The sequence below is a fragment of the Oryzias latipes genome, chromosome 8 (assembly GCF_002234675.1).
Source record: "Oryzias latipes chromosome 8, ASM223467v1".
NCBI classification, from domain to species: domain Eukaryota; kingdom Metazoa; phylum Chordata; class Actinopteri; order Beloniformes; family Adrianichthyidae; genus Oryzias; species Oryzias latipes.
The window spans coordinates 9785605-9813410 of record NC_019866.2 but is presented as its reverse complement, the minus strand read 5'-3'; the positions used below and the strand labels follow the sequence as shown (position 1 = coordinate 9813410).

Below are 27806 nucleotides of genomic sequence, written 5' to 3'. Positions count from 1 at the left end.
GCAGTAACCCCCAAACTGGAGAAGTGGCTACAGCACATCCCTGGAAAGACCTCAGACCTCTCAGTCCAGAAAAGCGCATTGCATTTGCGTTGTATTGTGGATTTACATTTTCAGATTATTTTGAAATAGAATTCTTGATGTTTTGACAAAAAAACAAATTTAAAAACATGAAATTAGAAAAAAGTAGGATGCAATAAGCTGCTTCCTTTAAAAAAGACATAATCTAAATACAGTTACATAGCTCTTTACTTCTAAACAAACATTTCACTGTTAAATGCGTCACTTTTATGCTGATAGTGGAAATATCAAACTCACAGTGTACCAAGTGTAATTCAAACATGTCTGAGACAACATGTGTGCACTTTTTACCACTAATGCTATTTGAATAGACAGAGAATTATTATCCTTTTAAAGTTTGGTGGTAAAAGAAAAATCTCCTCTTTAACAATTTCTACTCTGACACAACAGACAGTTAATTCCAAACTGGTAAAAGTCCCTGGGCATACAGATAACTTATTGAGGATGTCAGGAAAACTCTGGAGGCCCATAATGGCCTGGCTGCTCCATTTGAAATGTAGTTAACCTTAAGGGTTATTTATCACTGTGAGGGTCACAGAGGTGCACTTAGTATTTACTGCAGGACACGCAGGATGGAGGAGTGGGGATTGGAAGGAAGCCACCCTTATCACATCCACTGCGTGCCGCCGCGGCTCAGACATACATCAACAATGTTTTGCTGCTTGATAAAAGCCGACATTTTTCACCCGCATGCCTGACCATCATTACGAGTTCAAAACAGCAGCTGCGGACATTAATGTGTCAACTGCTGAGTGTTTTCTCGGTTTCCCTGAACACACCATAATTATTTCCATTACCTGTTTTGTTTTTTTTCCAAAGGGATAAAAATTGTCATGAGACAAAACCTGCTGCTTTTGAAAAACATCATTTAGACTGTTGGTTTTTAATATAAAAGATGTTTCTGAAGTTTTTTCAAAGCTGATTTTATGACAGCCATAAATTTTCAAGTAAAACGTCATAGCCTTCCCTTTTCTAGCTTTTTGTCTTGCTAATACGCATTAGATTGCGGCTGGCTGCCCACTTTGATGGCTGCAGTCTTGGCAAAGTAGCAGATGCGGAACCTGGAGGCACCTTTGACCCGTGAACCCCACAGTTACATCCTGCCACCAAGCGGGAAGAATCTCCCTCCTGGATCCATTTCCTGCCCAAAACTCTCCCAGACACTAACTTATATCTAAAAAAATGGCTGTTATGCTGGTTTTACATCCTTGCATGGAAAAGTTTTCTCACTCAGACAAAAACTGTTGTAACATGAGGATTGTAAAAACACGCTCAAGCTAACATAGATGATTTTAGTCTAAATCAAACATCATTCAAGCCTGGTTCATGTGACAGTCTCATACATCCGCTTTATGGAGTTAACACTTCATGTACTGAACATAAACAATTTCGAAAACTGTAAATAGAATCTAGTGATTCAACAGGTTTGTCCTGCTGTTATTCATGAAAAAAAAAACTTAACTTATAATGGATGATAGATTTTCAAAATAATTTGCAACCAGGGGGAAATAAAATCATTTTTTGAGCTCCTGATTCACAACAATTTGAATAAAGAAATACTCAGAACTGCTATTTTAAGTTTAGTAGATGTTCTTCATCATCAGAAAGATTCAACAAGAACATGTTAAACACACCAAAAACAGGATAATTCAGCTTAGTGGGTTGTTATTTGAACTGGTGGCGACTCTGGTCTCTGTATCAGTGTGACAAGACCACTGAGGCAAACAGTTCCCATTTAATTATACAACACCGAGTCAGTGACATCCTTGTTACTCTCAAGCTCATGCAGAGTTCCTCTAAATTAGAGAGCAGTGTGACAGTGCAGGGATGCATCAGTGCAGGGATGCATGGAGAGATGCTTGCACGGCTGCCGATCTATTCATGCGCCTCCGACTTCTGTGTGTCGATCATTTGGGAGTTTGTGAGAGTCCTCACATGGAAGAGTAACTAAACTCAAAGTGGCATAAAAGGTATTTGGAACCACTTTGACAACAAAGAGATTTAAATTTGTTTTTCTCTTTCAAAGCAAAAGATTTTGATCTTGTCAGGCTTTTATCCACTTGCAGACTCAATATATCAAAGTCAGGAAATCCAGCATTATTTTGCGTCTGATGTTCTTTCTTTTGCAGGATCTTGGGCTCTTTTTGAACCCATAGAAAGACTAAGAGATAGTAAATAGATGCAAAATATCCAGTTGCAGACTCTCATCAGTCAATAGACAAACTAAGCCCTCGGACGTGATATCTGCTGGCAGATCAAATGAGGGATGGTGGTCATGGCCTAATCGGGTGGGTCAAACTGAAGTAGCTGTGTTATTTCAACCTCAGTGACCCTGCCCAGTGGCCTCTAGTCTCCCCAGTAGATTTCTGAACGGATGGGGAGTTGAGAGCAGCCAGGCTAAAGGTGTTTGGAGTGGATGTCTTTGTTTGTCTTCCATGACCGAACCCCAGACTTAATGGTGACTGATTGTCAGAGTCCAGGTGGCAGCTGAAGTATGGAGTTAGGAAAGCTGGAATTTCTTCATTGGCAAACACTCCACAGCCCAAAGTTCACTAAAAGGGTGGAAAGGCTCAAGCAGAAGAGACTCCAACACAAATGTAAGTTAGAAACATCCACTTCCAAAAGTGATCCATGATTAAATAAGTCAGTGTGTTTGAATTCTTTCATTACTCACTACTTAGTGCACCATGCAGGGCATTCGGCATTGTGTAGAGCTGTCTGAATCTACAATTCCAAAATCCAGTGCCCTAGTAATTAGAAACTAGAAAATAGTGTGCATCAATGCTGGCTAGATTGGCAAATATAGACCAAAATGCATTGTGATTGAACAATTTTTCATGTGTATGTATTTAAATGTATTTTTATCCAACATTCAAGTTGTCATCATCAGAACTCTGTTTATTCATATATAGTCTTTCTTAAATGTTCATACTTACAGTGTTAGGTTTTTACTTGGGAAATCGGTGACGTCATATTTGACGTTAAAAAAAAGTGAGCACGTTTTATAAATTGCTTTTAAAATCCAGAGATAGATGGATAGTCCTGCACGATATCTTTTTCAGGGAGTAATGAGGAAATTTGGACAGAGTCAACAATTGGTCATGAGCCCCTTCCTCTCAAAGACTCAATTTACGTCATATAGAAACACACAGGATGGTCAATAACAGTAAAGGGAAATGAGGCAGCAGAAAACGTTATTGCATATGATATAGTGATGTACATTGAACCGTCAAATCTGCAATAATTATGAAAGGATTGAATGTAAATTTAAAGTCCCTGTTTAGAATTGCAGTTTGAAAGGGGGGGGGGGTGGAGAGAAAGGTTAGTTGTGTTCTAGATTTGTGGTTATTGTCTTGATGGCTCATGAGAAGAACTGTTTTGCAGTCAGTAGGCAGGGGGAAATATGTGGTGACCTGGGTGGTGGTGGTCGGTTGGGTTTTGTTAGACTCTGTTGAGGCACTGTGAGTTGGCGATGGAGTTGAGGGTGGTCACTCCTCTTCCCTCTCTCTTTATCATCTGATCTGCATCCAAGAAACCATACATGGTTGGAAGAGACCATTTCATTGTTCTCCAGTTTGTTCCTTCTAAAGACTTTCAGGAAGTCAAGTTGCTGCTGGGCCATCTGAACTGCCACGTTGGGTTAGATGTCCATTAAAGGTCCTTGTAGGTGTGGTTCCCCAGAAACGTGCCTGTGGGACACATGGGTGTGGTTGATGTGCAGAGGGACAGTGACAGTTATGCCTCCTGGAGACCATTCTTAGTCTCGCTGATGTTCTATGACACACTTTTTCGACTCAGCTGTTAATATCCATTGCTGTTCATTTGCTTCCACATATATGTCAGGGATTTCCTATTGTTCACTGTCGGGTTCAGCAGCTGTGTGACATTACTCCTTGTTGACGATGACCAACAACAGCCTCTTTTTATTAAGATTTACAGTCTGCTGTCCTCAGATCTGAAAGTGCATCAGTAAGAAACATGCAGAGAGGAAAAAGAGTGTTGATGTGACATAGACCAGACTGTATACGCAACGCGAAGGCCAAAGAGCCCTTTTAAGCCATTGGCACTAGTCCATAAACACTGAAAAACTCTGCTCACAAGAAACTTATCTAAATATTGTTGTCCTGTAGTGAACCCTGTTAACAAAAAAGTTCGAACACTTAAACAAAAAGACAGAGAGAGAGCTCCAACAGAGAGAAATCACCTTGCAGCTTGGAGACCCCTGGTGAGGTGGGGTTAATAGGTTCTCTTACATGTCTGAATAGTGCAAATATTGACAGTTACTCCATCCTCTTGCCTAATAACCCTCTAATGTTGCTAGAAAACTCAAAGAGGTAAAGTTCTTGCACCAAGACTCTAACTGTTGTATGAATGCAAGCATTCCACCCTCACTTTTGTTTTGTACATTTATCACTGAAAATAATGATTAAAAATTATACAAAAATTAACAACAACCAAATAATTCACTACCATATTACACATGTCAGCACAAATTAGGTTTTTCAGGCACCTTACAATCCTACAAGAGTATAAAGACGTTTTAATGCATTGTGATCTTCTCAGAATCAAGATCAGACAGGGACTTCCCATTTTACTGCATAAAAAAGTAATATGAGTACCGGTGTAATGAGTTGGCTGCAAGGTGGTGTAGCGGTTAGCACTCTCGTCTTACAGCAAGAAGGCCCTGATTTGACCCCAGGTAGGGTCCTTTCTGTGTGGAATTTGTATTTCTATAAACATGCTTCATTGGTGAATTGGTGCCCTTAAAATGTTCCTAGGTATGTGAGTTTGTAGCACTACAACAGAATGGTAACCTGTTCAGGGTGAACCACGCTTTCACCCTAGTAGCCGGGTTGGCTCCAGCAGCCCTTTGACCTCGAAAGGGATTAGGCAGGTTCTGAAAATGGATGGATGGTGGAATGTGGCGGATCTCCATATGGTGCCTCTAGTGGTTTCAGAACCCAAAGCTGAGGCTATGGTTTTAACAGGTTTCCGTAGAAGATGTGAAAGATGTCTGGTCTGGTGAGTTTCCATTTGTGTTGCAAAATCCAGACGGTGGGGTTGGAATATGGCAGCATAAAATTATGGATCTAGTCTGACGGGGAGTACTGTTGGGAATACGAAATTATCACTCAATCAAGCAAAAGCTGAGATTGGTTTACCATCAAACTCTTTAATTACTATTTGAAGAAAAAATGCAGCTCTCATAAAAAAGAAAGATGCTTCTGCGGTTCCAATTTTTACTGAAAGCGCACATTTTCTGAGTAATGCCGAGTAATTTCCGACATCCCCTGTCCCAAATGCCTTTTGTCATTGATGTTGTTGTAGCACACATAAAAGCCACAAGCCAACACAAGGCTGTGCACCCTTTAAATGTGTTTTGGAAAATCTGAGCTGATGAGTGAATTGCGGTAAAGGCCAAAAACGTTTAAAGAGACCTCTCACAAAGTATAAAACAGACAAACCCTCTTATGCAGCTGGCATTTACTTTAAAGCTGCCCAATAAATTGGTTGACATTAAGATTACTTCTCAACATTTGTAATTATTTTTAAAGGAAAGGGACATTTTGAAAAAGAAACACATTAAAAAATAAATTTTCTGAAAGATTTGAAACAAACAAGACATTCACATTTTTAGACTATTTACCAACACTTAAGTGTCACAAGCAGTTAAATCTTATCTTTGTTTGCCTGTTCACTTTTAATCTGGGTGCATAAAAGACTTGATTACAAAAAATGACAGTTTAAGTTTGACTTGTTGCCAGAAGTTCACATGCAAATGCTATATTTTATAGTTGCCAAATCTCTAAAAATCACATACTTCCAATCAACCTTCCGATTCTGCAAATTGCAGGTAATTTAAAAAAAAAAACTTCAGTTTTCTCCAAATTACCATGCTAATTTTCTTCCCCTTTTTTTTCTTTGATTTAAAGCTGTAATAAATTGGTCAGAGCCTTGACCCTTTTTTTAACATTTGTACAAAACATGGTATGCATCGTCTGTGTCCTGATTTGTTCAAAAGCAATGCTTCAAGCCTGTCATTAGGAACTCTTAGTGCAGTGCAGATGACGTGACTCAGTGCATTGCGTTAGTACATTCAATTGACCTGTAGTTTTTACACTCAACACACATGTTTTAAACATTTTTTAACATCATTAAAGTAAAGAGGAAGCAAAACATTTATAAGCGCTTACCAAAATAACATCTTTATGGTTATAACAATTAACATCAAGTTTACATGAAAATTCTTTTCTTTTATAAATCAGTGTCTTACGAGATGTCTAGACGCTTCTCCATGCTATCAACAAATATGTGAGCAGCTAAACGCCATGGTCATAAAAAGCATGATTCATTATGTTCTGACTCTGCCTGAAGTATGACTGAGATTTGTTTGCCGTGAAGCTGGGGGCGGAGCTCAGACTTGACATGAATTCAAGCCGGGCATTATTGTGATGTTTCACAGGATGTGAACCATGTAAATAGATTTGGCCAAATTTAGGCTGTCTAATCAAAAGTATTCCTCAAAAAATAGAATGACTCGGAAAGTGGTATGACCTGGACGTATCAATACTGAATAGCAGTTATATTATCTCAATGGGCTTCGTACCAGTAATTGTAAAGTGGACATAAAATCACAATGTATCACAAAACACTAATTTCCTACACCTGTCTGTCATTTAAAAATGAAGCTTTTGTAACAAATCAGGAACTGGAATTGATGACTTTCTATTGACTATGATTTTAGCACCGTTATTAAATAAATCATACAGTATGGTTTAAAACAAGCATATCTAAACACTATGACAGCTGGGGATTTGAGGTAGGACAGTTGTATTCCACCCTAAGAGTTGGTAGTTTGATTCCTGGATACACAAAGTGATCTTGGGCAAGACACTGAGCACTTTTCACGTTTCAAGCTTCTGGGTTGAAAAACTCTCCTGTTCTTGTGCTGCACGTATAAAATGCATATCCATTGACGCATTGAAAGTCAAATCAGTTAAACTTCGACCAATCAGGGACATGGGATTGGTAGTGATGTATGGATGGCGTCTGTTATAAATTAATCTATAGATTAAGCTATTTTTTCTAAAATAGTATAGTTTAATCTCAAACGTTTTTTTTTACAATGCTGCAAAATTAACAGAAATGCTCATTCATCTAATTTCTACTTGATAATAATAGACATTTCTTTATCTCCAACTTGGTCTGACAGCTAAGTCACAGATTAACGGGAGAGAGGTCCAGTTAAAGCCATGGCAAACATGAGGGCAGACTGGAGCCGACTAATCCCAACAGCTGCAGCTCAACATGCAGCATTGTCATATCTGTGCATCTGTGCAGGACGCCGCATCACATAAATTTACCCGATGTATTCTGTCTCTCTGCAGTTAGAGAGCGTTTGGGTGATGAGTAACCTTCATGGGCTTAACTGGCTGCACCTGTTAAGGTGTAGATCTAAAGACTTCTCGCTGTCTGTGTTGGGAATCCATCTGTCTTTTGATGATTGCAGTCGCTTGTTGTTGTGGTTTTAAGGCACTGTTTAATTCAAACAGAACTTGATTTATTTAGTTCAACTTCAAGCCGCAACTACAAAAAAAAGAACAAAAAAATTCTTCAGAGAACGGGAACATTTAAAAAAGAGTTTCACAAAAAAAAATGTTCACAGCAGGAGAGTAATCCTTTAGGAACAAACTGAAGCATCTCTCAGAACAACGACACGGTTAAAAACATGCATGAAGAACAAAAGACGAGAACATTTTACTGACAAAGTTTTTATAAAATATAACCCATTCAAGTGGACTAAAATAGTTTGTTTCTTAGCTTATGTCCACATGGTAAATGCAAAAAGCCCATCAGCCAATCAGAAGACAGAAACTTTATGGATGTATGTGAGTCATTCCACAATGATCAGATGAAAATGACCATCAGAAGGATTGTGCCTTGTGGTTTGCGCTTTAGGTCCTAATATATTTTACAACATTTTATACAATCATTTTTTGTGATTCAATGTTTAGTTTTAACCCTGGGATTCAGGTTTAACATTAGCATTTCAATAGAAAAACATTTTTAAAAATATGTTTAACCTCAAGAATAGACATTTGGATTTGAGACTTATCCATCTTTTAAATTCCCTTGATCCCTCTGGGTCATTGGGTTGCTGGAGCTAATCCCAGCAACTCTGGGGAAAGGTGGGTCCATTGCAGGGCTTAGATTTAAATTTTAAATTAAAAGTTCACATTTATATTTAAATTCTACATTTTACATTTTTGTTTATGCTTTTATATTCAACATTGAAATCAACATGCTACTTACAAATGACACATTTGTTTGCAATAAATTCTGATTTTAAGGTCACAAAAATGCAGCAAAATTAGAAAAGTTGGCCTAATCTGGGAACAGGTGCTCCCAAAGGAGCAGCTCTACGAATTGTGTAATTCTTCCAGGCAAATAGACTAATTTTAAAGGAAAAAAGTGACAGTTTCGTCTTATTTTTTGAACATCAACTGCATTCATGTTTGACACTTTTGCACTGTGATGGTGAACCCCTCCAAAGTAATCCCCCATCTCCCTAGACGGCACAAGCAAATATAGCTGAACAAGAGAAAGCTCCTTGAAGGAACAATCTTCTAAACCAAAGTCATCCTCTCCCTGGGTGGGAGCTCAACTTTTACCGAGCAAAACCTTCTTTCAAAGTTTGCGGGCCACAGAACCGTATTTAAAGCTGACAGCTCTTTAATCCAGTGGTTTGCTATGATTGGTCTGTGATTAATGTGGAAATTGTTCCTTCGTTCATGTGGATATTCATCCTCAACCCCATTTCTTCCTCAATGCAGTTACACTGCGCTGACAGGCCAAAGAAGAAAGACGCACATGAACTTCCCAAAAAGCTGCTTTCCTTCGCTACAGGGAACCTGGCTTGTTTTTCTTCAATTTGCTTGGATGACGAGGAGAGAAAAATGTCACCCTAAAGACAAATTTAACAGAATAAAAATCATATGGAAAGAATGTGCTAAACAACAGATTTGAGTCTGACCTACTACTGGAAAGTTTCACAGAGAATTTAAAGCAAAACATCCATTTCAGGTCAGGATATAATAAATAATGGATTTTTGAAGGTAAGGAGATAGAGCACTAACTCCCACTTATTTGCATTTATTCAAAATGTAAGAGTTACAGGGTCAAATGTCAACACTTTTGTGAAGTTATTGCAAGAACATGGTTTACTGTCATCCCGGCTGTTCTCCATAACAGTGGAAAGAAAAAGAAGCACGTCAAAATAAAGTTTTTAATATTTTCAGTGGCCGCTGCTGCTCTGTTCATCCTCTCTGCTTTTTGTCTGAAGCAGGGTGGTCATTACAACAGAAATGCAGATACTAAACATCCTTAATAACTTTATCTCTATTATGAAAGGAAGTTCTTGCATGACTTACAGAACCACCCCTATCATCTTTTTATTCATTTTTAAAGTGTAGTGGTATTTAAATTATGATTAAGGCTAAATAATGTTACCTCTGAGTTGTGGGTGGGACCATCGAAGCAGAGCAACCCCACCCCACCCCCTTGCCCCCTTCCATTGCTGAGAGATTGTAGCAGGGAGCTTGTGCGAGTTTTGTACATCACAAATCCCCTCTTTTTCAAATGGCATTTTTTTTTTGTCTGCCTGATTCACGAGTTGAATAAATACTCAGAAATGTAGCTATACGTTTTTTTTTCTTCATTTATGTCCATCATCAGAAAATGCTACAAGAACATGTTGAAAACACCTAAAACATCATTTTCATGTCAGTGGATCTTTAAGTGGAGAAAGGAGCAGATTTCTGTATCATGCAGATAGTCAATCCTAAAACCTTTTGCCGCTTGGATCCCTCTCTTTGCCTTTTTCAATGATGCAGCACTGCTTCTTCATCACTGTCGAGGTGGCCATCCTCACAGTGACAGAGACGACACACAAACATCAAACTCTTTCCTTCAAGCCCAAAAAAGAACTGCAAAAGTCAGCACCACTTTAAAATCAGAACAAGCAGTAATTCTTGTAATCTAGGGCTCTTGAAAGCCTAATGCATGTTCAGAGAAATTTCCTGACGACTGCAATGATAATACTTGCATCACATCTAAGATAATTGAATTAGTCGGCCTTGTCTCTCCTAATAAAGAGCGCAACCCAGTCCTCTGAGCTATGGGTCACTGGCTGGTGGAAGCGCTTGGATATAGAGGAATGTAAATTCATAACTGAATGTAATAAGGCTGATGTGTAAATTTAGGATGACATCAACTGGAGGATGTGTGTGTTTAGGCAATGTGGACTATGGTTTTTGACCTGGACTGCTCAGCCACCAACACGGACATTTCTTCTTTTGAGTCCTCACTGTGCGCAGTGAAGGGCGTGGACAACACAAGGGGGAAAAAGACCACACATTGTAGCTTTTTTAGGCATCCTCTGCTGCTCTTTTACACCATTTATAAATATGAAAAACTTTACATAATGCAAGTGTTCACATTTCATCCAGTTTAAGGGTCCATCCAAATTCAACCAAAAGTAAGAACATCCTCATGAATGTTGGATTTTGAACAGTTTTCATTGACTTTGTCAGGTGAGAGAAGACGCCAGAGGCTGTATACATCACCAGTCTCCCTTTAGTGGAGGTTTTTGACTCAAAGGAACCATGATTGGTCTGAAGTCTCACCCAAAACCAGGATACCAAAGGCAGCAGGAAGGATGGATGGTAAAATCTGAAACGGATGCGCTTTTTGTTTTATACGTCAACACAAAACTGAAACAACAGAAGCATCTTCAAAGTGTGCACATTTATGAAACTAGGAGCAGCTGTTTGTAGCAGTGCCTAACATTTTAAGATTATTTAAAGTCTATATGCGTCAGCAGCTTTAAATTTCTAACAGAGCAACGTCGGGTGCTGCAAAGCAGGAAAAATGAAAGGATCCGAAGATCTTCTGTTATAACTTTACCCAGCTGGTACACACCCACAGAGCGGAAAACTCAGGCTTTGGGGTGCAGCCTGTGTGTCTCACATTGTGGCTTAATGAAGTTCATCAAAGGAAAAGCCAGTGGAGAGTTCGGTTTTGCATGAATTGCAGGATTATTGCCGAGGCTTTCAGTTGTGGCGTGGGGCAGCACCAGCTTGGATTTGGAGGGAAACATGAAGAAGAGTGGGAGAATAGGAGGTGCTGGTAGTTTGATGAATCCTTATATATCTAGTGTGTAACAATTGAAAACCACTCCATTTCAGCTCTGTTTTTAGCTAAATTACAAAGCGAATTAAGGTAGATTTTTGCAAAAAATCTCAAGTAACATCTGAATTTTCCAACACTTTTAGACAGTTTCAAGGCGAAACGACAACTTGTCTTAAGAAAGAAAATAGATGTTGACAATTTGGTAACAATATGTGACAGAGCTCCCCTGATACCATGGAAACTAGTGGAATTTTGCTCAATAGAGCCCATGACGAATCAGGACCTTGATGTTCACAACTTTCCAACCAAGGGCGGCAGGGGGAGGGAGATCGACGACAAAGCTCACTCAGACGGCAACACTTTGCGAGCTTGTACTGTAGAAGAAATCTTAACCAGGAGGACATTTTCCTTTACTGGGAATCAATTTAAAGACTGAAAAAAATAATCATTACATGCTGAAATAATCCATTTATGTTACAACATCTTGAGTGGTTAAATATTACAGATTAGTTGAATTTTGTTTAAAATTCATAATACTTAAAATACATCATGTACAAAATTAATAACCAAAGAAAGTTGTTAAAAAGTTTTATAGTCTGGCTTTGCTAGACACATTAAATTCTCAGCCATCTGCATAGTTGGGGGAAAAACATCCCAGTCCCACAAAGAACTCATAGCTGGCCTGTCTGTTTAAGACTTCAAGATTGCACAAGGCTTAACCCAAAGCACTGTCATAAGAAGTCAGTTAAAGAGCCACTCTGACGGAAATTGTGTTTTTTGTCTTTGACATGTTTTTGGGGGAATCTTTCCATAAATAAAAGCCATGTACAAAGGCAATTAAGCTCAAAATTGTATTTATGAGTATCTCTTTATTTAAACTGTTGTGAATCAGGAGCTCACGAAAAAATATAATTGGGAAAAGATTGTAATGTGACAGAAAATCCGATGAGCGGCCACAAGGTCTCTGCTTCCCTCCATTCTGATGCATTTACTAGATCCATGTATATCTTAGTTTTCCTTGTCCAAGCTACCATAATGAATAGGTCCAATATTGCTTGCCATTGTTTTTGCACCAGTAATAGGTTTGGGGTCTGAGGAGCTGTAAGCTAGCGGGATAGCATGTAAATACTCTCAGTTATGAGTGACAGGAGGGGGGGCATAGTTGCTCCAGGCCATAGGTCTTTCCCTCAATTCAGGGCAGATTTTCTAAAGAACTTCTGCTACTCTGCAGAACCTACAAAATGGTGCAGTTTTTTTTTTTATGTGTGGCTAAAAATCATAATCATAATAAAAAACCACAAGGAAAATAGAAAAAAAAAAATGTTGGAAGTAGGTCTTTAAATACATCCTGGGATTTGAAAATATTCAAATCACAAATGGTCCGTTGCTAAGCTCGTGCTAAGAACCCAAAAAGGTGGACTATCAAGGAATCCAGTGTACAACTTTAACAGTCTTTGTAAAATTTAAATAGAGCTCATAAATATCAAGAAACTTGTTTTTTCTTTTAACTGAAGCTTTGATATCAAAGCTCAAAACTCAGCGATGGGCAACAAAAATATGCCTTAACACATCCTCCAGTTTTATGACACATTATATTTCTGCTCTGATATGAAAGCTCAATTCTACAGACTGTCCTTGAATAGCACAAAAGCTCTTTTTTAGTACTCTGTCTTACTTGTGATTTTCTTAAATGTAAAAAGGTCTGATCCTAAATATGGACCAGAAAAGTAAAATAATTTTTCCTGCATTCTACTACTCCTCCATTGACTGTGTTCGTGTGGAGGGCAGATAAAGTGATACGTTTTCTGTCCCATTCTGGTGTTTCGTGAACTTCTGTTTATTCCCAAGAGAAGTCGCTTAACGGACTAATTAATTGCACAATCAGATTAAATCCCTTAAAGCCATGAAAGTATATCTGTGTGACATTGTTTCTCATACTGTGAGAAGCAGTTGGAAGCAAGAATGTTTGAGTCATAACCTCCCACTGATCACCATAGATCTTAATGTATGCCGTCATTCTAACATTCTTCTTCAATAATTAAAGCAGGTCATTGTTTGAGGAACAACATTTTGACTTCAGATTATCATGTACAGGTAAATAATCTTCCTGGTGGTTCTAGATGGGAGACCAAGCAGCGGAGAGCTTGTAATTCCACTGAGAGTCATTCATCTTGGTCAATTCTTAGTCTGGATTCATTAGGATGATATCAGTGCATCACAAATATATAAAAATAAACGAGGACAGGCTGCAAACAGCATTGTTTAGAAGTTCAAAAGGAATTACTGCACACTTGAAATGCTTCAAATGATCTCAAATGTTGCCACGTAAAGAATTGATGCCATTTTTTATACAATTTGTTAATAAACAGTGTATCAGAATTTAAAAAATGGTCTAGAGATCAGGAGCTTAATTAAGTGTCTGTGCTCTAGTACAGTGATAAATTCATTACAATTGCATACCACTGGGATTTGGAGAGGTCTGGCCTAATGGAGAGTCAAAAGTGGTACCAGGCAGGCGGGCGACTGCAATAAATAGTACTGGGAGACAAGAATGAATGAATGCATTAACGACAGGGGCTGCCTGTATTGGTTAGAGGGCACTTCTCCCCTCATACTTGTCCTCTTGGGACTCTCTGGTTACAACAAACGGATCTGACTGCTTGTGATGCAACTTCCAGTCTTCACAACATCATCTTGTCTGTTTGTTGTCTCAACTAGCAGAATCTTTTTTCAAAGAACAAACCACAGTTTCAAAATCTAAGCAAGCTCTACTTAAGTAAAGTGCCATATGTGGATTTCCGTAATCTCCCTGCAGTCTGAAAGCTCTGCCTTTAGACTAAATTGGCAAGATCATCAGAACACACAAACTTTGAAATCATTTTAAAAAGTCTCAATGCCAACAGTTAACATTGTACATTTAAATCTACAATGAGATGAACAAACTTTCATCTGTGAACAATGTCCCAAGTCATTGTTCTTATTTTATTTTAATTTGAGCAATTTTTACAAATTTTTTCCCATTTCACTTATCATGATTATAGTATCATTTTGCATTGCTGATCATAAACCTTCTAATGTAAAGAATTGATGATAAGTGTCTATTTTTTTGTGGATAATGCACCAACTTTTGTGTTTTTACTGATGTTAAATTATGTTTTTAATTTAAAGAAAGCCCACAAATATTTGTAAAATGATGTTAAACCTACTTTTGGGAACAATGATAGCCATGTCTGCATTTGAGGGATTGATTTAAAGTAAATAAAAATGTGAATAAATGAAAATGTGATAATAAGTGAAGTCTATTTAACTATTCTTATCTTTCTAAGTTTAAAACAAACAAAAGGGAAAATCTGGATACACTTAAAAGTATTGTGAGCTTTAACATTTGCTATTCTATCAAAATAAAATCTATAAAGTTTCATTTATTTATTTTACTTTGAATTGACGTGAAGCCGTTGTCTTCTGTGACACTTTTACAGATTTCATGCGAAGCTAAGATTTATTTATTTGAGCCAATGTGTTTAGAGATTTTTAGAGACTCCATCTACAAGATCTTGACTCACGAATGCTTTGACTAACGAGATTCGGAGGAAGCAAAACATTTATGAGTTAAGATCCTGCAGATGGAGTCTGAGGTCCAGTATCAGAATCTGACAGCAGTTAATGCAGTAATTTGATTTGACTTGACAAACTAGGTGTGTATGTGTGCATGTGTGTGCATGAAGGGGGGTCTAAGGGCAGGGATGCCAGTATAGCTTAGTCAGTTTGTTAGTTCATTTTAGTATTTTCCTATTGAACTCTTTGTATTTATGATCCTTTTGAGTTCATATTTTACTTCGAAGCCCATCGAGACGACTGTTGTTGTGATTTTGGGCTATACAAATAAAATTGAATTGAATTGAATTGAATGTGTGAGTCTAAGTGTGTGTGTCTTGACTCCAAGAATTTGTTCTCCTGTTGTGTGTGAAGTTACATGAATCAAGCTGGACCTACAGAAAATCCACAGGCTCTTTTGGAAGAGGGATTAGATTTGGATTAGCTATGTCAGCACGTACATGTCAACTCCAAGTCTATGCTGTCTCAGATTAATGCTTGTCCTTCCTCTTGGATTAGGATTAAGTCTTTAGGAGAATAAAAGAAAAAGGGTCAAAAAGAAAGGCAAACATCTCTTCAGGATCTAAAAAAGTATAAACAAGAATACTCATCTTGCGCTAACTTTTTTGTGCCTTTAATGTTCTTTTTTATGGTCTTTTTATGGTTGTGAGTTCCGGGACGTGCATAATTCAAAGTTTGTATCAATAATTCAGTAGAATTAAGTTTATTTCAGTTATAACCTCATTTGTATTCATTTTTCGATGCTTCTTCATGAGAACCGCCTTCAAATATTGTTTTTTTTTAATTCATATTTTAAAAACGTTCTTTTGGTCATAGTTTTAGCTCCAACACAGATTTTTTTAAAGCATTTAAGGGGCATCCAGATGAATCCCAAAATTAAGCACGAAAAAGCCATAAAAACTGTTAAGAAAAAGTATTTTCTACTTTAACCTTCTTGTGGCCAAAAAAAAAATGTTCATATTTTTACTGTGAAGCTACATTCACACCACTATCAGGCACACATGTACAAGCGTCCACTTCCAATGAAAGGTGCGTAAACGTGCATGTTCACACATAGCTATGCAAGTTTCTACAACTATTTTCAGGTTCTATGAATAAAAAATCATGGCCATTGAACACACTTTGCAAGTTAAACAAAGTTAAACTTTGACTAATCAGGGACACGGATTTGGTTGCGAGCCATGGATGGCTCTTCCTTTTTTAATTCACAAAAATGCCAACTCTTTGAAAATTGTTCATGAAGGAAAAATGAATATATTCGAATAATATTAGACAAAGTCTTTCAAATACCGCCTGGAGCTGTGTAAGAAAAAGCCTGGAGCAAGATTTCACACCAAGCCTCTTCCGGCTGTAGGTGGCGGACAAGCGCAGGTAAACAGTGGAAAAAGGAAAAAGAAGAAGCCCCTTCTGGCTTGTGTAAACACCACGTGTGCCTCATATGCCCGCGTGTCTTTGTCCAATTCTTTAATGATGTAAATTTGATTTTTTTTTTTTAGTGTGCAGACAGATTTCCATCAAATTAACGATTAAAACTGCAATTCACCTTATTTCTACGGGCAATATGGTTGATTTATTCCTGAATGGTCTCACATTTTACCCACATAAAAGATCTTAATGAGACGGCATCCAATTGCCTCCGCCCAAACTACAACTTTCATCACAACTATCCTCCAATTCAAAGACATTTTCTTTTGACTTTATTTTGTATCTGACATTATTTCTCTGCGGCAACTGTCAAGTCTATGTTTGAAGTCACTCAGCTCTCCGGCTGCCAGGTATCAATTTCCCCTGTCTTCCCAACCTTCAAACAACAGCAGTCGTCCTTATGAAAGCCTGGAGGGATGTATGCTAACAGCAATTCCCCAGCTGGGAGCCTAGCAATTACAGCACTCCACCCCCTCTATCCCTGTAATTGCAAAGGGAGCTGCTTCCTGGGTGATCAGACAGCCTGCCTGACACCAGGGAGACTAGCTTCATCTCCTCTGGCAGCCTCAGGTAAATGAAGGTGTTTGGATGGGAGATAAATAAAGGTTGTTTGTTAACAGAGTAAGGTGAGTCATATCTTCATCAAGCTTTACCTTTGCTGTGCCCCCTCACTGAGTTGAATGTTGGGGGCCGGAGGCCAGTTTGCAGAAACAACTCCCTTTAAAGTGTGACAGATCATATTAGAAGAAGGTGTTTAATGCTTGTGAAAGAGAGACAAAAAAGTGTGGAAGATACTGAATCCATGTCAGGTTCACACAGGACTATCAGGGCTTTAGGCTGGCACACTCTTACCCTGGCACATCAACGACAGGGCAGTTCCCCCCCCCCCATTCCCTCTAAATGAGAAACCTGAGTCTTTAATGTGTTTTGGGGCTTCATGGTAAGAAAACCATTTTACTGGGAGGCTGAGGTTGCTAAAAGTAGCTAATTGTGTTGTGCTAATTAGGTGCACAATGTGCAAGATGATTAATGTGAAATCTGCTGTTTTCTGGAGGGATTTGAAGATGGGCACCACAGAAGTATCACAACCACAGGTACTATATTAAGTCATTTTACTTAGCATCCACAGATATGCATTTTGAAAAAATCTTTTTTTTATTCCCCATTTGTGCAAAATTTAATCTGCATGACACATTTTTTTTTTTGTTTGATCCCTAAATATCAATAAATGCATGTTGCTCTCTGAAACTCAGTCATAGAATGATACAAATATTTGGAGGAAGGACCATTTTTTTTCCTTCACACAAACATGTTCTGCAGTTGGGCTATGTGAAGCCTAAGAATCGGCTTTGAGGAATTTTATTAAAAGTATCCCAAACAGCATTGGAATCAAACTCCCTCTTTAATCCAGAGTACAAAAAGTGTAGCAAAAAACAGCTCTATTCTTGACTAATCATGAATTGGACTAAAGGGTCACCCGTGAACTTAATGTCACAGATTAAGTTTTATTGAGAAGCCTGAGAGATTAAGGAGAAACCATTGCTCAGTCTTAATTGACATGATGAGGACCTATTACTGTATTGATTCACCTGGCAAGTCACACAGCTTCAGTTGAGGTCTGCATCGACCTGCCTAAGTGGGTGTCCAGTCCTCCGGGGGTCAGGCAAATGTTAAGGAGAGATTACCAGTTTGTTGTAAAACTAGATCCCAATCATCTTAAGGTGAAACAAAAGGAAGAAAAAAAAATCTAATGTAAAAAAAAAAAGAATCCTGGTTCTGCTCAAAAAATATATTTAAAACAGACTGTGCTTTTAGAAAAGTGTGTGATATCTAAACTAAAACAAATAATACATTTCAAAGGCTCAATATCATACCAATAAATTATCATAAAATAGAATTCTGCTTCTTCTTTTTTTTACAACAAATACTATACATATACAATATGTCCTGATAATACAAATATGAGAAACGGGAGTAACCAGAATGAGTCTCTATTCCTCAGAGTCCCAGCCGAAGTCATAACCAGTCATCTTATAAAATTTTCTATTAAATGGTTTATAAAAGTCCCTTAGCCTCTGCACCACCTCTGGGTCGATATTAGGATGAGTCCTCCCTTTGGTTTTACCCAGACAGTGTGGCTTGCTGTTACCCTCAGGTCTCTTCAGGCACGGAAAGCCTTTTGCTGGGTTAAAGTGGAAATATTTCTCGGTGATGACCCTCCTGATTCCGAGAAAGTCCTGGACGCGAGCCATCTCACCTGCGGGGTCGGTAATAAGGCGCTCTCCGCTGACAAACAGCAGCTGCTCCATGGGGAAGAACTGGAGCCAGCGCTCAAGGTGCTTGGCATACATGCCGATTTGAACTGCGCTCCATGTGGTGTCGATCAGACCTGCTGACATGTTCTTAAAAGTGAGGCTCTCAAAAGATGGGATGTCCGGCTTCTTGGAGCGAGTTTGAGTGTAGTCGGAGATGGCACGAGTGACGGGATCCCGGACGACTACAATCAGCTTTGTGTCTTTGGACATGCAGTAGATCCGAGCGGGCACCTCCCTCGTGACGTAGTAGCTTGGTGTTTTCTCCATGGTCAGTTGGCCCTCGGAGGACTTGGGCATCAGGTCCCTGTGAAGCACAAATATGTCATGACTTAGATTTGCATAGAACATAGTGTGCTCCCAAAATAGCCAACTCCACCCAGCTGCTAGTTCAGAGCTTCTTTGTAGCACCACCATTTTCAGGAGCCAACACCTTGCAAAAGTGCAAATTAGGAAGGACAAGATTAACACTGACACTGGCTCCACATGGCAGATCTGAAGTGACTGTCAGATGGGATAGTTATTCGTGAGCAAGAACAAAGTTGTGAGCATCAAAATCTGTGTTAAACAAGTCCTTGAACATGCACAGAAGTGAGAAGAACTGCTTCACAAACACAGTCTATCAGTCCTGAGTGACTGATCCATGATGAGTTAATGATGTTCTGTCTACCAGCAAAAAAGCACAACACTGTTGCATTTCATTACCATAATCATCGATTTCAAATGCCAAGCTTTCAACAGAATGCACCAAATATGAAAATAACAAACGGCCTTTTGTCTTCATGCACCTCTATCTTTACATTTCTCAGGTTTTGTGTGCAAAATGTGGGAAAGCTTTGCATCCCTCCAGAGGGAATACAGGAAATGTTGGCCCTGGGTGACTCTGGTCGATCATAATATAGCCTGTTAACTGCAGCCAGCACTGGGTAATGGCTAAAGTGAGCAAAAGGGGATTAGAACTAAGCCATTAAAGCTGCGGCATTACACTGTTATGGGCCTTACTAGCTAACTGGGTGGCTGTGTTTCTATGGGGAGAAGAAATGCATGGTTACAGCTCTGAGACTTTACAAGAACAGGAGGAAAAAAATGAAAAGACACTAAAGAAACTAATAAATAAATTCCATTTTATAACCAATCTTTTGGTTGTTCATTAAATTTTTTAATTTTATAAATTAAATGAAGGAATGGTAAGACTCCAAAATGATTAGAATTTTAAGAAAAGTCTCAAACCAAGAGCAAATTTCTTTTAATGTGTTAAAAAGAAAAATAATCTACTTTTAACACACCACACCCTAGGAATCAAATATATGTCCTGAATATCAGGAAACATGTTGGGAGTTTTGAGTTTTTGAGTGGTTGATCTAAATTGAACCCCTGGAATCAAGAAAACCCATGTCATTATCAAGATTATCATCATTTCCATCCATCTGCTGCACAACAGGAGTTTCAATGTTTCTGTAAAAATAAGAGTTTTCCATCACAAGAATGCATTTGGATGAAAAAAATCACATCATTATTATTTCTGAGATTAAATGGTAAAGCTAAGTGACCATGGAAAAAATATACTTCCTTTACTTTTTCATTTAACAGTTTTTTTCTTTTCATGTATGTCTAAGGCCACCTTTTCTTTGTGCCTATTTTGTGTGAAGGACAGTTTTACACATTTCTCCGCACCTGTCCACCACAGCTCCTTGGCAACCACCACAAACCAATTGATTGTAGACAAAACACACCGTCAGCATCCACCCTTCAAAAGGTTTTTGAATCCTGTTGATTCCTTAAGCTTCGACGGAAACAAAAAAAAACTAACAACCGATCAGTCTCTGCTTTAGTGACAAAATCTACATGAGAAGAGCATGAATTATTCATCTTAGCAGAGACAGGGCAAGAGAGCGTTTCTGACTGAGCAGAGTGACAGAGTGGCTGTAGGCAGGTGGATGCAGCAAGCTTTCACAATTTGTTCTGCTCAATAGACAATGATGCCTGCAAGCAAAAGATTTCATCAATCAATCACCCACGCCACAACACGATTGTTGAAATTCACGTTATAAGTTTCTGTGGGCTTTTTTTTTTTTTTTGCAAGTAGATGCATCAAAGTTTCACTTTTACAAAATCCAATCCCAAACAGCAAAGTATAGCCCCTATCGAGGCACAACTAAAGTTGCTAAGTTAGCTGATGTGCCTTTATTTTCCAGACATGACAACCCAGTCTCAGGCCAATTGTTCTGTAATTTTCCTTTGTTTTGTCTCCGAGAAACTCAGGTGTGTCCATTATACTGGCTGCTGCAGAGACAGTGTGAAACCTCATGCCTTGTTTACATTCACTTTTATCAGGAAGTAAGTTCAAAGGTAGGAATTTACAACACCAAAGCACGCTGCACTACCTCAGCAGCTGCTGAAGGATGCTTCGATAACACTTTTACCAAAACCCAATGCAGCGATAGCCTGATAATCTGAGAATTTTTTTTTTCAACCCTGTGGCGGGGTCAACTCCAGAGAAAGCTTCAGCAGTATCTCATGCCATGACTGCTTCTTATCTTTCCATGCAGCTCTGAGCCACTGTGGGAATCATCTCATTCTCAAGGACAGCATGAGAGGTGGTGGTATGCAGCCACTCAGAATAATCGGAGCATCTTACTGTGAGACAAGTTACAGACGGGAATCAAAGAAGAAGGCGTCTTTAAAGAAGGTGTCCTTCCTCTTTGCAGCCAAGCTTATCAAGAAGTGAAACATTGCAGATTACAAAAATGACCATCTTACATGAACCTGAGAGCCTTTCTGTTTGCTGAAAGCATTTGGGAACTGCAATGACAGTCCCGAAAGTGCCTTTTTCCATTCTCCATTATTACTGTCAGCATGCAGAATTGAAGACCACCTGGCTGTCTGGTGGAAACTGGCAGGAAGGATGAACTATGCATGAACCAATCTGGCACACAAATGTCAGCTTGAAATTAATAAATGAAAATTCAGAAACGTCTTTAATTCTATTTGCTGGAAACACAAAAGAGGAAATGAATGCTTTGAAACAGAAGCTAAGCTTTTCTTCATCATCACTCAATTTTAAAAATACAACTGCAGCTTGAAGCAGCACAGATATGCATATGCTGTATTTATAAAGGGAAGCTTTCAGCCTCTTACATTTTGTAAACCCACTTGTTAGCAGTACTTCATTGCTTTCGTTGGGTTCGAATGAGGTAACTTGAGTTTGATGAACACAGGGAGTTGCTAAGTCACTTCAACACAAACATACTGTATTTCACAGGATGTTGCCCTAAAATAAACCCTTGATACTTTTTTTAACCCTTGTGCTATCCTAGGCACTTTAACGTTGGGAGTTGGGTCATCTAGACCCCACAAGACACTGCACTGAACATTTTTTCTTCAATGATTTGTGATCTTCACTGGTGTCCATGAAATCCTCTTCACTTTTATCCACCTTTGTCATGGTAGGGAGAACAAATCAATGTAAGGATGGGGTCATAGGAAAGCACAAGGGTTAAAGAGATGATATTATGAAGAAAGTTTGTTGAAATTATTCCTAAAACACTCTGCGAAAGATCAAACTGGAACAATTATGGGCAAGAAGACAAGGCAATGTCATCATTTCCTGAAGATTCTCTAAACAAGCTGATGAAAAAAAAAAGAAGAAAATTCCGCCTTTAGAAAAAAAACGATCTTAAGGCAACTTAAGATTAGAGATCATATTTTGGCTTTAAGGGCAAATCCAAACAAATCTTATGGCTCTAACTTCATACTATAAAACAAGCTCATACTGTCGTTGAAAAAAGGCCGAAATTCTACTTTGTGAAAATACCCACATATACGGTGATGCCTCCCTTTTTGGAGCAAAACACAAAGCTGATAACCATCAATTAATGTCATGAATAGTTTATTTTTTTACGTTTTTTCTTTGAAATCAAACTTCGATCAAAATTGATCATGACATCACAAATTTGGTCTAATAACTCAGCACTTCAGGGTTCATTTCAGTTTTCTCAAGCAGGTTTGTTTCTCACTGATGCATGCAGCTTTGGGAGGACTGCAAACAAGACATCAAAGAAGCAAAACAAAGATGTCTCTGGCAGATTTGCTTCCTTTCAAAGAAGCTCTGGCTTTCTATGAAGAAGTCTCTTAAAAAGAGTAAGACAAAAGCTAGAGAGAAGTAATTTTGCCAGAGGACTCAAAACAAAGAGATGAAGCTAAAATGTAACTGAGGACTTCTTTGGTTTCCTTGGTTTTAATGAATCATTAAAAGTTGCTGTTTGAAAGCTCGCTTCAAGAAAAAAATCTAAATCTTTTAAAAGTGCTGTTCATAATGCTGTGCCTTATCAGGTCAGGTGCATATTGACAACCTAAAAGACTTATTTAAAGAATAAAATCTGAAAAAATACTTTGCTGTGTTGTCTTAATCAAAAGAAACATTTGCAAAAAGAGCATATTTTTGTAAAATTCCTCTTCAAACCATCTTCTGCCGTTTTTCCCTCTCCATTTGTGCTCCTGGCAGTGGTTTGGTCCAAAGTTTTTGGTGCATTTCACCAGCTGAAGGTGTTGAGCGTGCAAAAAAGGCCTGACAGGGCTTTAACAGTGTGGATGTGCAGACTTTCTCTTTTAAAAAGTCAACTTTGAGACTCAAAAGCTTAAAGTTTCTTCTTTTTGGGGGGGGGGGGGGGGGGGGCGTCTCCAGTGTGTGCATTTTCTGATGAACCCCCTGCTGCGCTTCGTCAAAGGACACTTTCACCCTTCTGAGCACATTTGCATACAAAGTGAAGGCAGAGAAAACATGTTTCACACTAATTGTCTGCTCCTTTATTGTCGGGGTTAATGCAGTCCTAGGGGGTTCTCCTGCATCCCCGTTTCATTGAGCTCAACTAAAAGGCCCACAGTAAATTTACTGCCCTCTATCTTCCACTGGCCTGCAGTGAGTCTCCCCAAAGCTCTGAGCTGGATTAGGTCGTCTTGTCTGACATCCTTTGTGAGTTAGCAAGAAGGTTTTTCATTGTTTTACTGCCTCACAGGGAAAAACATGATTGCAGCTTTACGTTCCATCCACTACATGGAGCTTAAAAAACTTCATGAGTCTGCAGTCAGTAGATGAGCAGTGCTGAAAAAGACGCATAGAAGAAAGTTAGAACAGGGTGCAGAAGAAATGAAAGAGGAATGTGTTCCCACGGCTTTTGGGAGTTTCCTTCAGTGCTTTTTAAAGGGTAAGCGTGCACAATTGTCTGTCCGCTGCTCCTTTTATTCCAAAGGGTGAAAACAGGCTATGCTGGTTGGCACCCCTGCTGTGCGAGGGCCTCTCCTCTATAAAAGATGAACACAGCAGACGTCCAGCAGGAAGGATCCACCAATCGCAGCGGCTCAATCGTCTGAACACAACTCAATGCCGTCACGAGAGATGATAAGCCCACCCAGGGAACTGCTCCTGTCCCCCCCCCCACTGACTGCTCATCATTAGTCTGAAGGCAGTGAGGTGAAGCATATGGCCAAACAAATCACTGGACACCTTGGTGTGGGGATCAAAGGGGAGATAAGGCGGTGAGATGTCATGTTTTAGAGGTGTACTGAAGTGAGCACAGGGTTTCTGAGAAAAACAAATGTCCTCTTGAAGTTAATGTGACTTCAGATGTCTTGCTGCTGCACAAAGTCGGTTTTTGCCATGACAAATCGAATCAAGTTGTTGAAATTTACTGTCTAAGAAAACATGGTCAGTAATAAGCCTGCTCAATAAATCGAAACTGTATAAACATCAATATCAGTTTAAGAAATGAAAGATGGCGTAACCTGCGATTAAGTCCCACTCCAGTCATCTTTTGACATATTTTTAAAGCATTTCCAGTGGTCTTTTAATTATGATCTAGCCGTTTTTAGCCAAAATAAAAAATTTGAAAAAACAGTCTCTGTAGTTCAGTTCATTTAAAATTTGCCTCTGAGTTGTGGATGGGTCTGTTGCCGTTTTTTTCTTTTGCTATTTGTTCGTGTCATACAAGTCAGATTGTTATCTCAATATCGATCCCTAAAATCGGTTATCGCAACTTTTCCTCATATCGTGTAGCCCTAGTGGGCAGACAATCATTGCTGGATGATGGGTAAGAAATTACAAGTCTTCAAACGCAGGTTGACTGCAGTTTTTCCAGAATTCTTTAATGAAAACAGTTTCTTTTTAGAAAGCTCAATGGAAAGAAAAAAAAACCAAACCTATCTGGACATTCAAAAAAAACAACCTTTATTTCCCAGCCTTCAAATGTGTTTAGATGCTTGAACACAACCTTGTTAATTCCTGAGCGCAGTCAAATGCACGCCTAAGTGTGTCGATGAATCTCACAGTCAACTCTCCCGTGAAGGAAATTAAAATAAGTTCACAGCTGTATGCTAGATTGTGGTAGTTTCCTCTGGGGCTGCTTAGTTGTGGAATTGTGCAGCTGAGTCAACATACTTCACAAGGACGAACTGAAACGACAAAGTTGTCTTTGACATCGATGGTCATATGGAATGAAAATCAACTAATTACTGCAACTGATTCAGTGTCTGACAACAGCTTAAATCCTGCACCTCCCAGCAAGCAGCTCAAGGATGCCAGCATTATGTAATCTTTTTCATGTGAAATGACAAACCAGGGTCAATTTTCTCTGAACCACATGCTATTCAAACCTACATGACACTTCCAAGCATCCACTTGTTCTGTTGTTTTTTCTCCTCTGGCCTGAAGGTTTAAAGAGAGTGCAGATTCAAGGACAGAGGTAGGAAAATTCCAGGAAGCGAAGAAGAAGGTCATCTAAACAAGAACAAAATCAACCACGCTTTGTAAATATTAAAAGGGACCAAGCAGAAAAAAGGCAAACTGAGGCTGTAAAACATGAATCCTGCTTCTGTTTTTTTTTTTTTTTTATTTCATTTTATTTTAATTTGATGTGTCCTGATGTCTTTGAACTTTTCTTTTAGAGAGGTAAGCTAATGGACACATTTCTGCCTTATAAGCGCACATAAGACTAAGTTATTAAATTGTATTTTTTTACATTTTTTACGTGCAAATAACCTTAGATTATTTAAACATTAATTTCTTATTCAAAGACAAACAAATTTGAAGCTTTTAGTAACATTTGACTTTTTCCATATTATTATTATTATTATTGATAATATTACTACTACTACTACTTCTACTACTACTACTACTACTACTACTACTACTACTACTACTACTACTACTACTACTACTATTGCTGCAGATGCAGGTTTGAGGAGCGCTTAATTTGGTGTACCTGTACCACTCTAGCCCCTTGTCGTAGTTGCGGTCGAAGAAGTGCGGCTCCGCTCCCACCGCCCTCACGTCCGGGTGCAGCCGCAGGAACTCCAGCAGCGCGCGGGTCCCCCCCTTCTTCACCCCAATGATGATCGCCTGGGGCAACTTTTTACCCTCCGTCTCATTAAAGAAACCTGACATGGCATTATCATCCAGCGCCTTGGTCTCGCCTCTGATGTCCTCCCACTCATCTCCTCTGCTGTCCAAGTCATTCTGGTTGTTCAGTAAGTCCCTGGACGCTCCCGCAGAGGAGCCTCGGTTGTCGGCGTCTGCGTCGCTCTCGCGCCTGTTCGCGTACGCCAAGTTTGGGACCGTGGAGCAGTAGCCAACGCAGCAATAGATCATATAGACCCAAAGAGACAGCATGATGCATAGCACAAAGAGTTTGTTCCTTACGTGGGATGATGGCACAACATATAGATTGTGTAAAATCGGACTATATTCCATAGGAACTCCGTACAAAAGTTTTATTCCAGTCACAAGGCATTTTGTTAAGCTGCCTCACTTCTCTGTCATCCAGGAAAACCGGCGCGCAATCCTCCAAAACGTAAACCAAAAGGGAAAGTTAGATGTATTTCTCATCTGTTTAAGAGACTTGGTTGGACTGTTAAAGTAAAAAAGTGGAGAAGGCTGGTGGAGATGTCACCAGCTGAGCCACAGTCTTAAAGCGGTCACAGAGCGCGTCTCCCATCACTGAAACTCACCGTGTGAGCGCGCAGATCCGAAGATGGTCCAAGTCATGGGTGGCAGAGTCAAGTCAGAAAAGGTTCTGGAACCATTTCCTGTCTGACCCTTCAGAATATATTGACTGCCATGAAATCTTTGTGATGTGAATGTGTTTGTCAGGTCAGTAAACAACATTGTAAAGTTTTCAGACTCTTTAATGTAATCGTTTAAAACTTGGATTAAAAAAATATGTAATCCAAAAAAACTGTTTTTCACAGGAGTTAATCATGGTCACACAAAAAATAAAAAATAAAGATATAAAAAGTGTATGATTCAAATGCGAAGATATGCTTTTATCTTGAAAGCGACTGACATACACATTCGTTTTTTTTGTCCAAATGATTCTGTTTTCACGCAGAGCAAAGAAAACCAACGATAGTGCAACTGATTCAAATAAATAAGCAAAATCAAACACCTTTTTTAGTTTTAAAAAGCTGTACTGAAAACAGTAAAATTATGATCTTCTTTAGAAAACAAGGGGTAAAAATGACTAATGAAAAAAATAGCGAAAATGCTTCACTCTTAAAACACTCAATTCTTTGGTTATTCTTGTTGGAGCAACACTTTTTTTCGGGTTACAATATTTTTATTTTAACCCAGTCTATGTTGTTCTTGAGATTTTCCTTAAGGTTATAAAATTAGTACGTTTCGTTATTTGTAAAAATCCGTGTATGATTAAAAATACATCAGATAAAACTTGAATGTTTGCTTGACATTATAACACAAAAGTGACTGGTCTGGCGCTCTCTGTTCCGACGGAAATGCTTTTATTTTGAAAGAGGCAAGGATACCGTTGCCCTTTTCTGTCAACCAACGATTGATTCACATAAATACTCAAATCAACAACTTTTCAAAAAAAAATTAGAAATATAATGAAAATTGCTAATCATCTTCCCTATACCACAAATAACTGTAAAAAATTGTTTAAAAAAATGGTAAAATTTCAATTAAATTAGTTTTTTTAAATCTAATTTTTAATGAACATGTGCAGTTTTATAATTATTCTGCAGAAGTTGATGGATTTTTTTATTATTTAAAAGCCGAGATGGAGCTTTTAACTGCTTTTTCTATACATTAAATGGTTGTCGTTATCTCAATTTTGTTCGATTCAAAGACACATTAAGGAAATTACAGTCTGACAGTTAGCCAATATTAGTCCATAC

The 27806-nt window shown here is 38.7% G+C and overlaps 1 protein-coding gene across 1 annotated transcript; it reads right to left on the bottom strand.

Annotated features, from left to right (window-relative positions):
- Positions 1 to 17444: 17444 nt before the first annotated feature.
- On the bottom strand, positions 17445 to 26692 carry LOC101167367 (heparan sulfate glucosamine 3-O-sulfotransferase 3B1). Its single transcript, XM_004071396.4, has 2 exons — positions 25877 to 26692; positions 17445 to 18927 (listed from the first exon to the last, which is right to left on the bottom strand). The coding sequence occupies exons 1-2, from the start codon at positions 26362 to 26364 to the stop codon at positions 18300 to 18302; spliced, it is 1116 nt and encodes a 371-aa protein (XP_004071444.1). The 5' UTR covers positions 26365 to 26692; the 3' UTR covers positions 17445 to 18299.
- Between the last annotated feature and the right edge of the window lie 1114 nt (positions 26693 to 27806).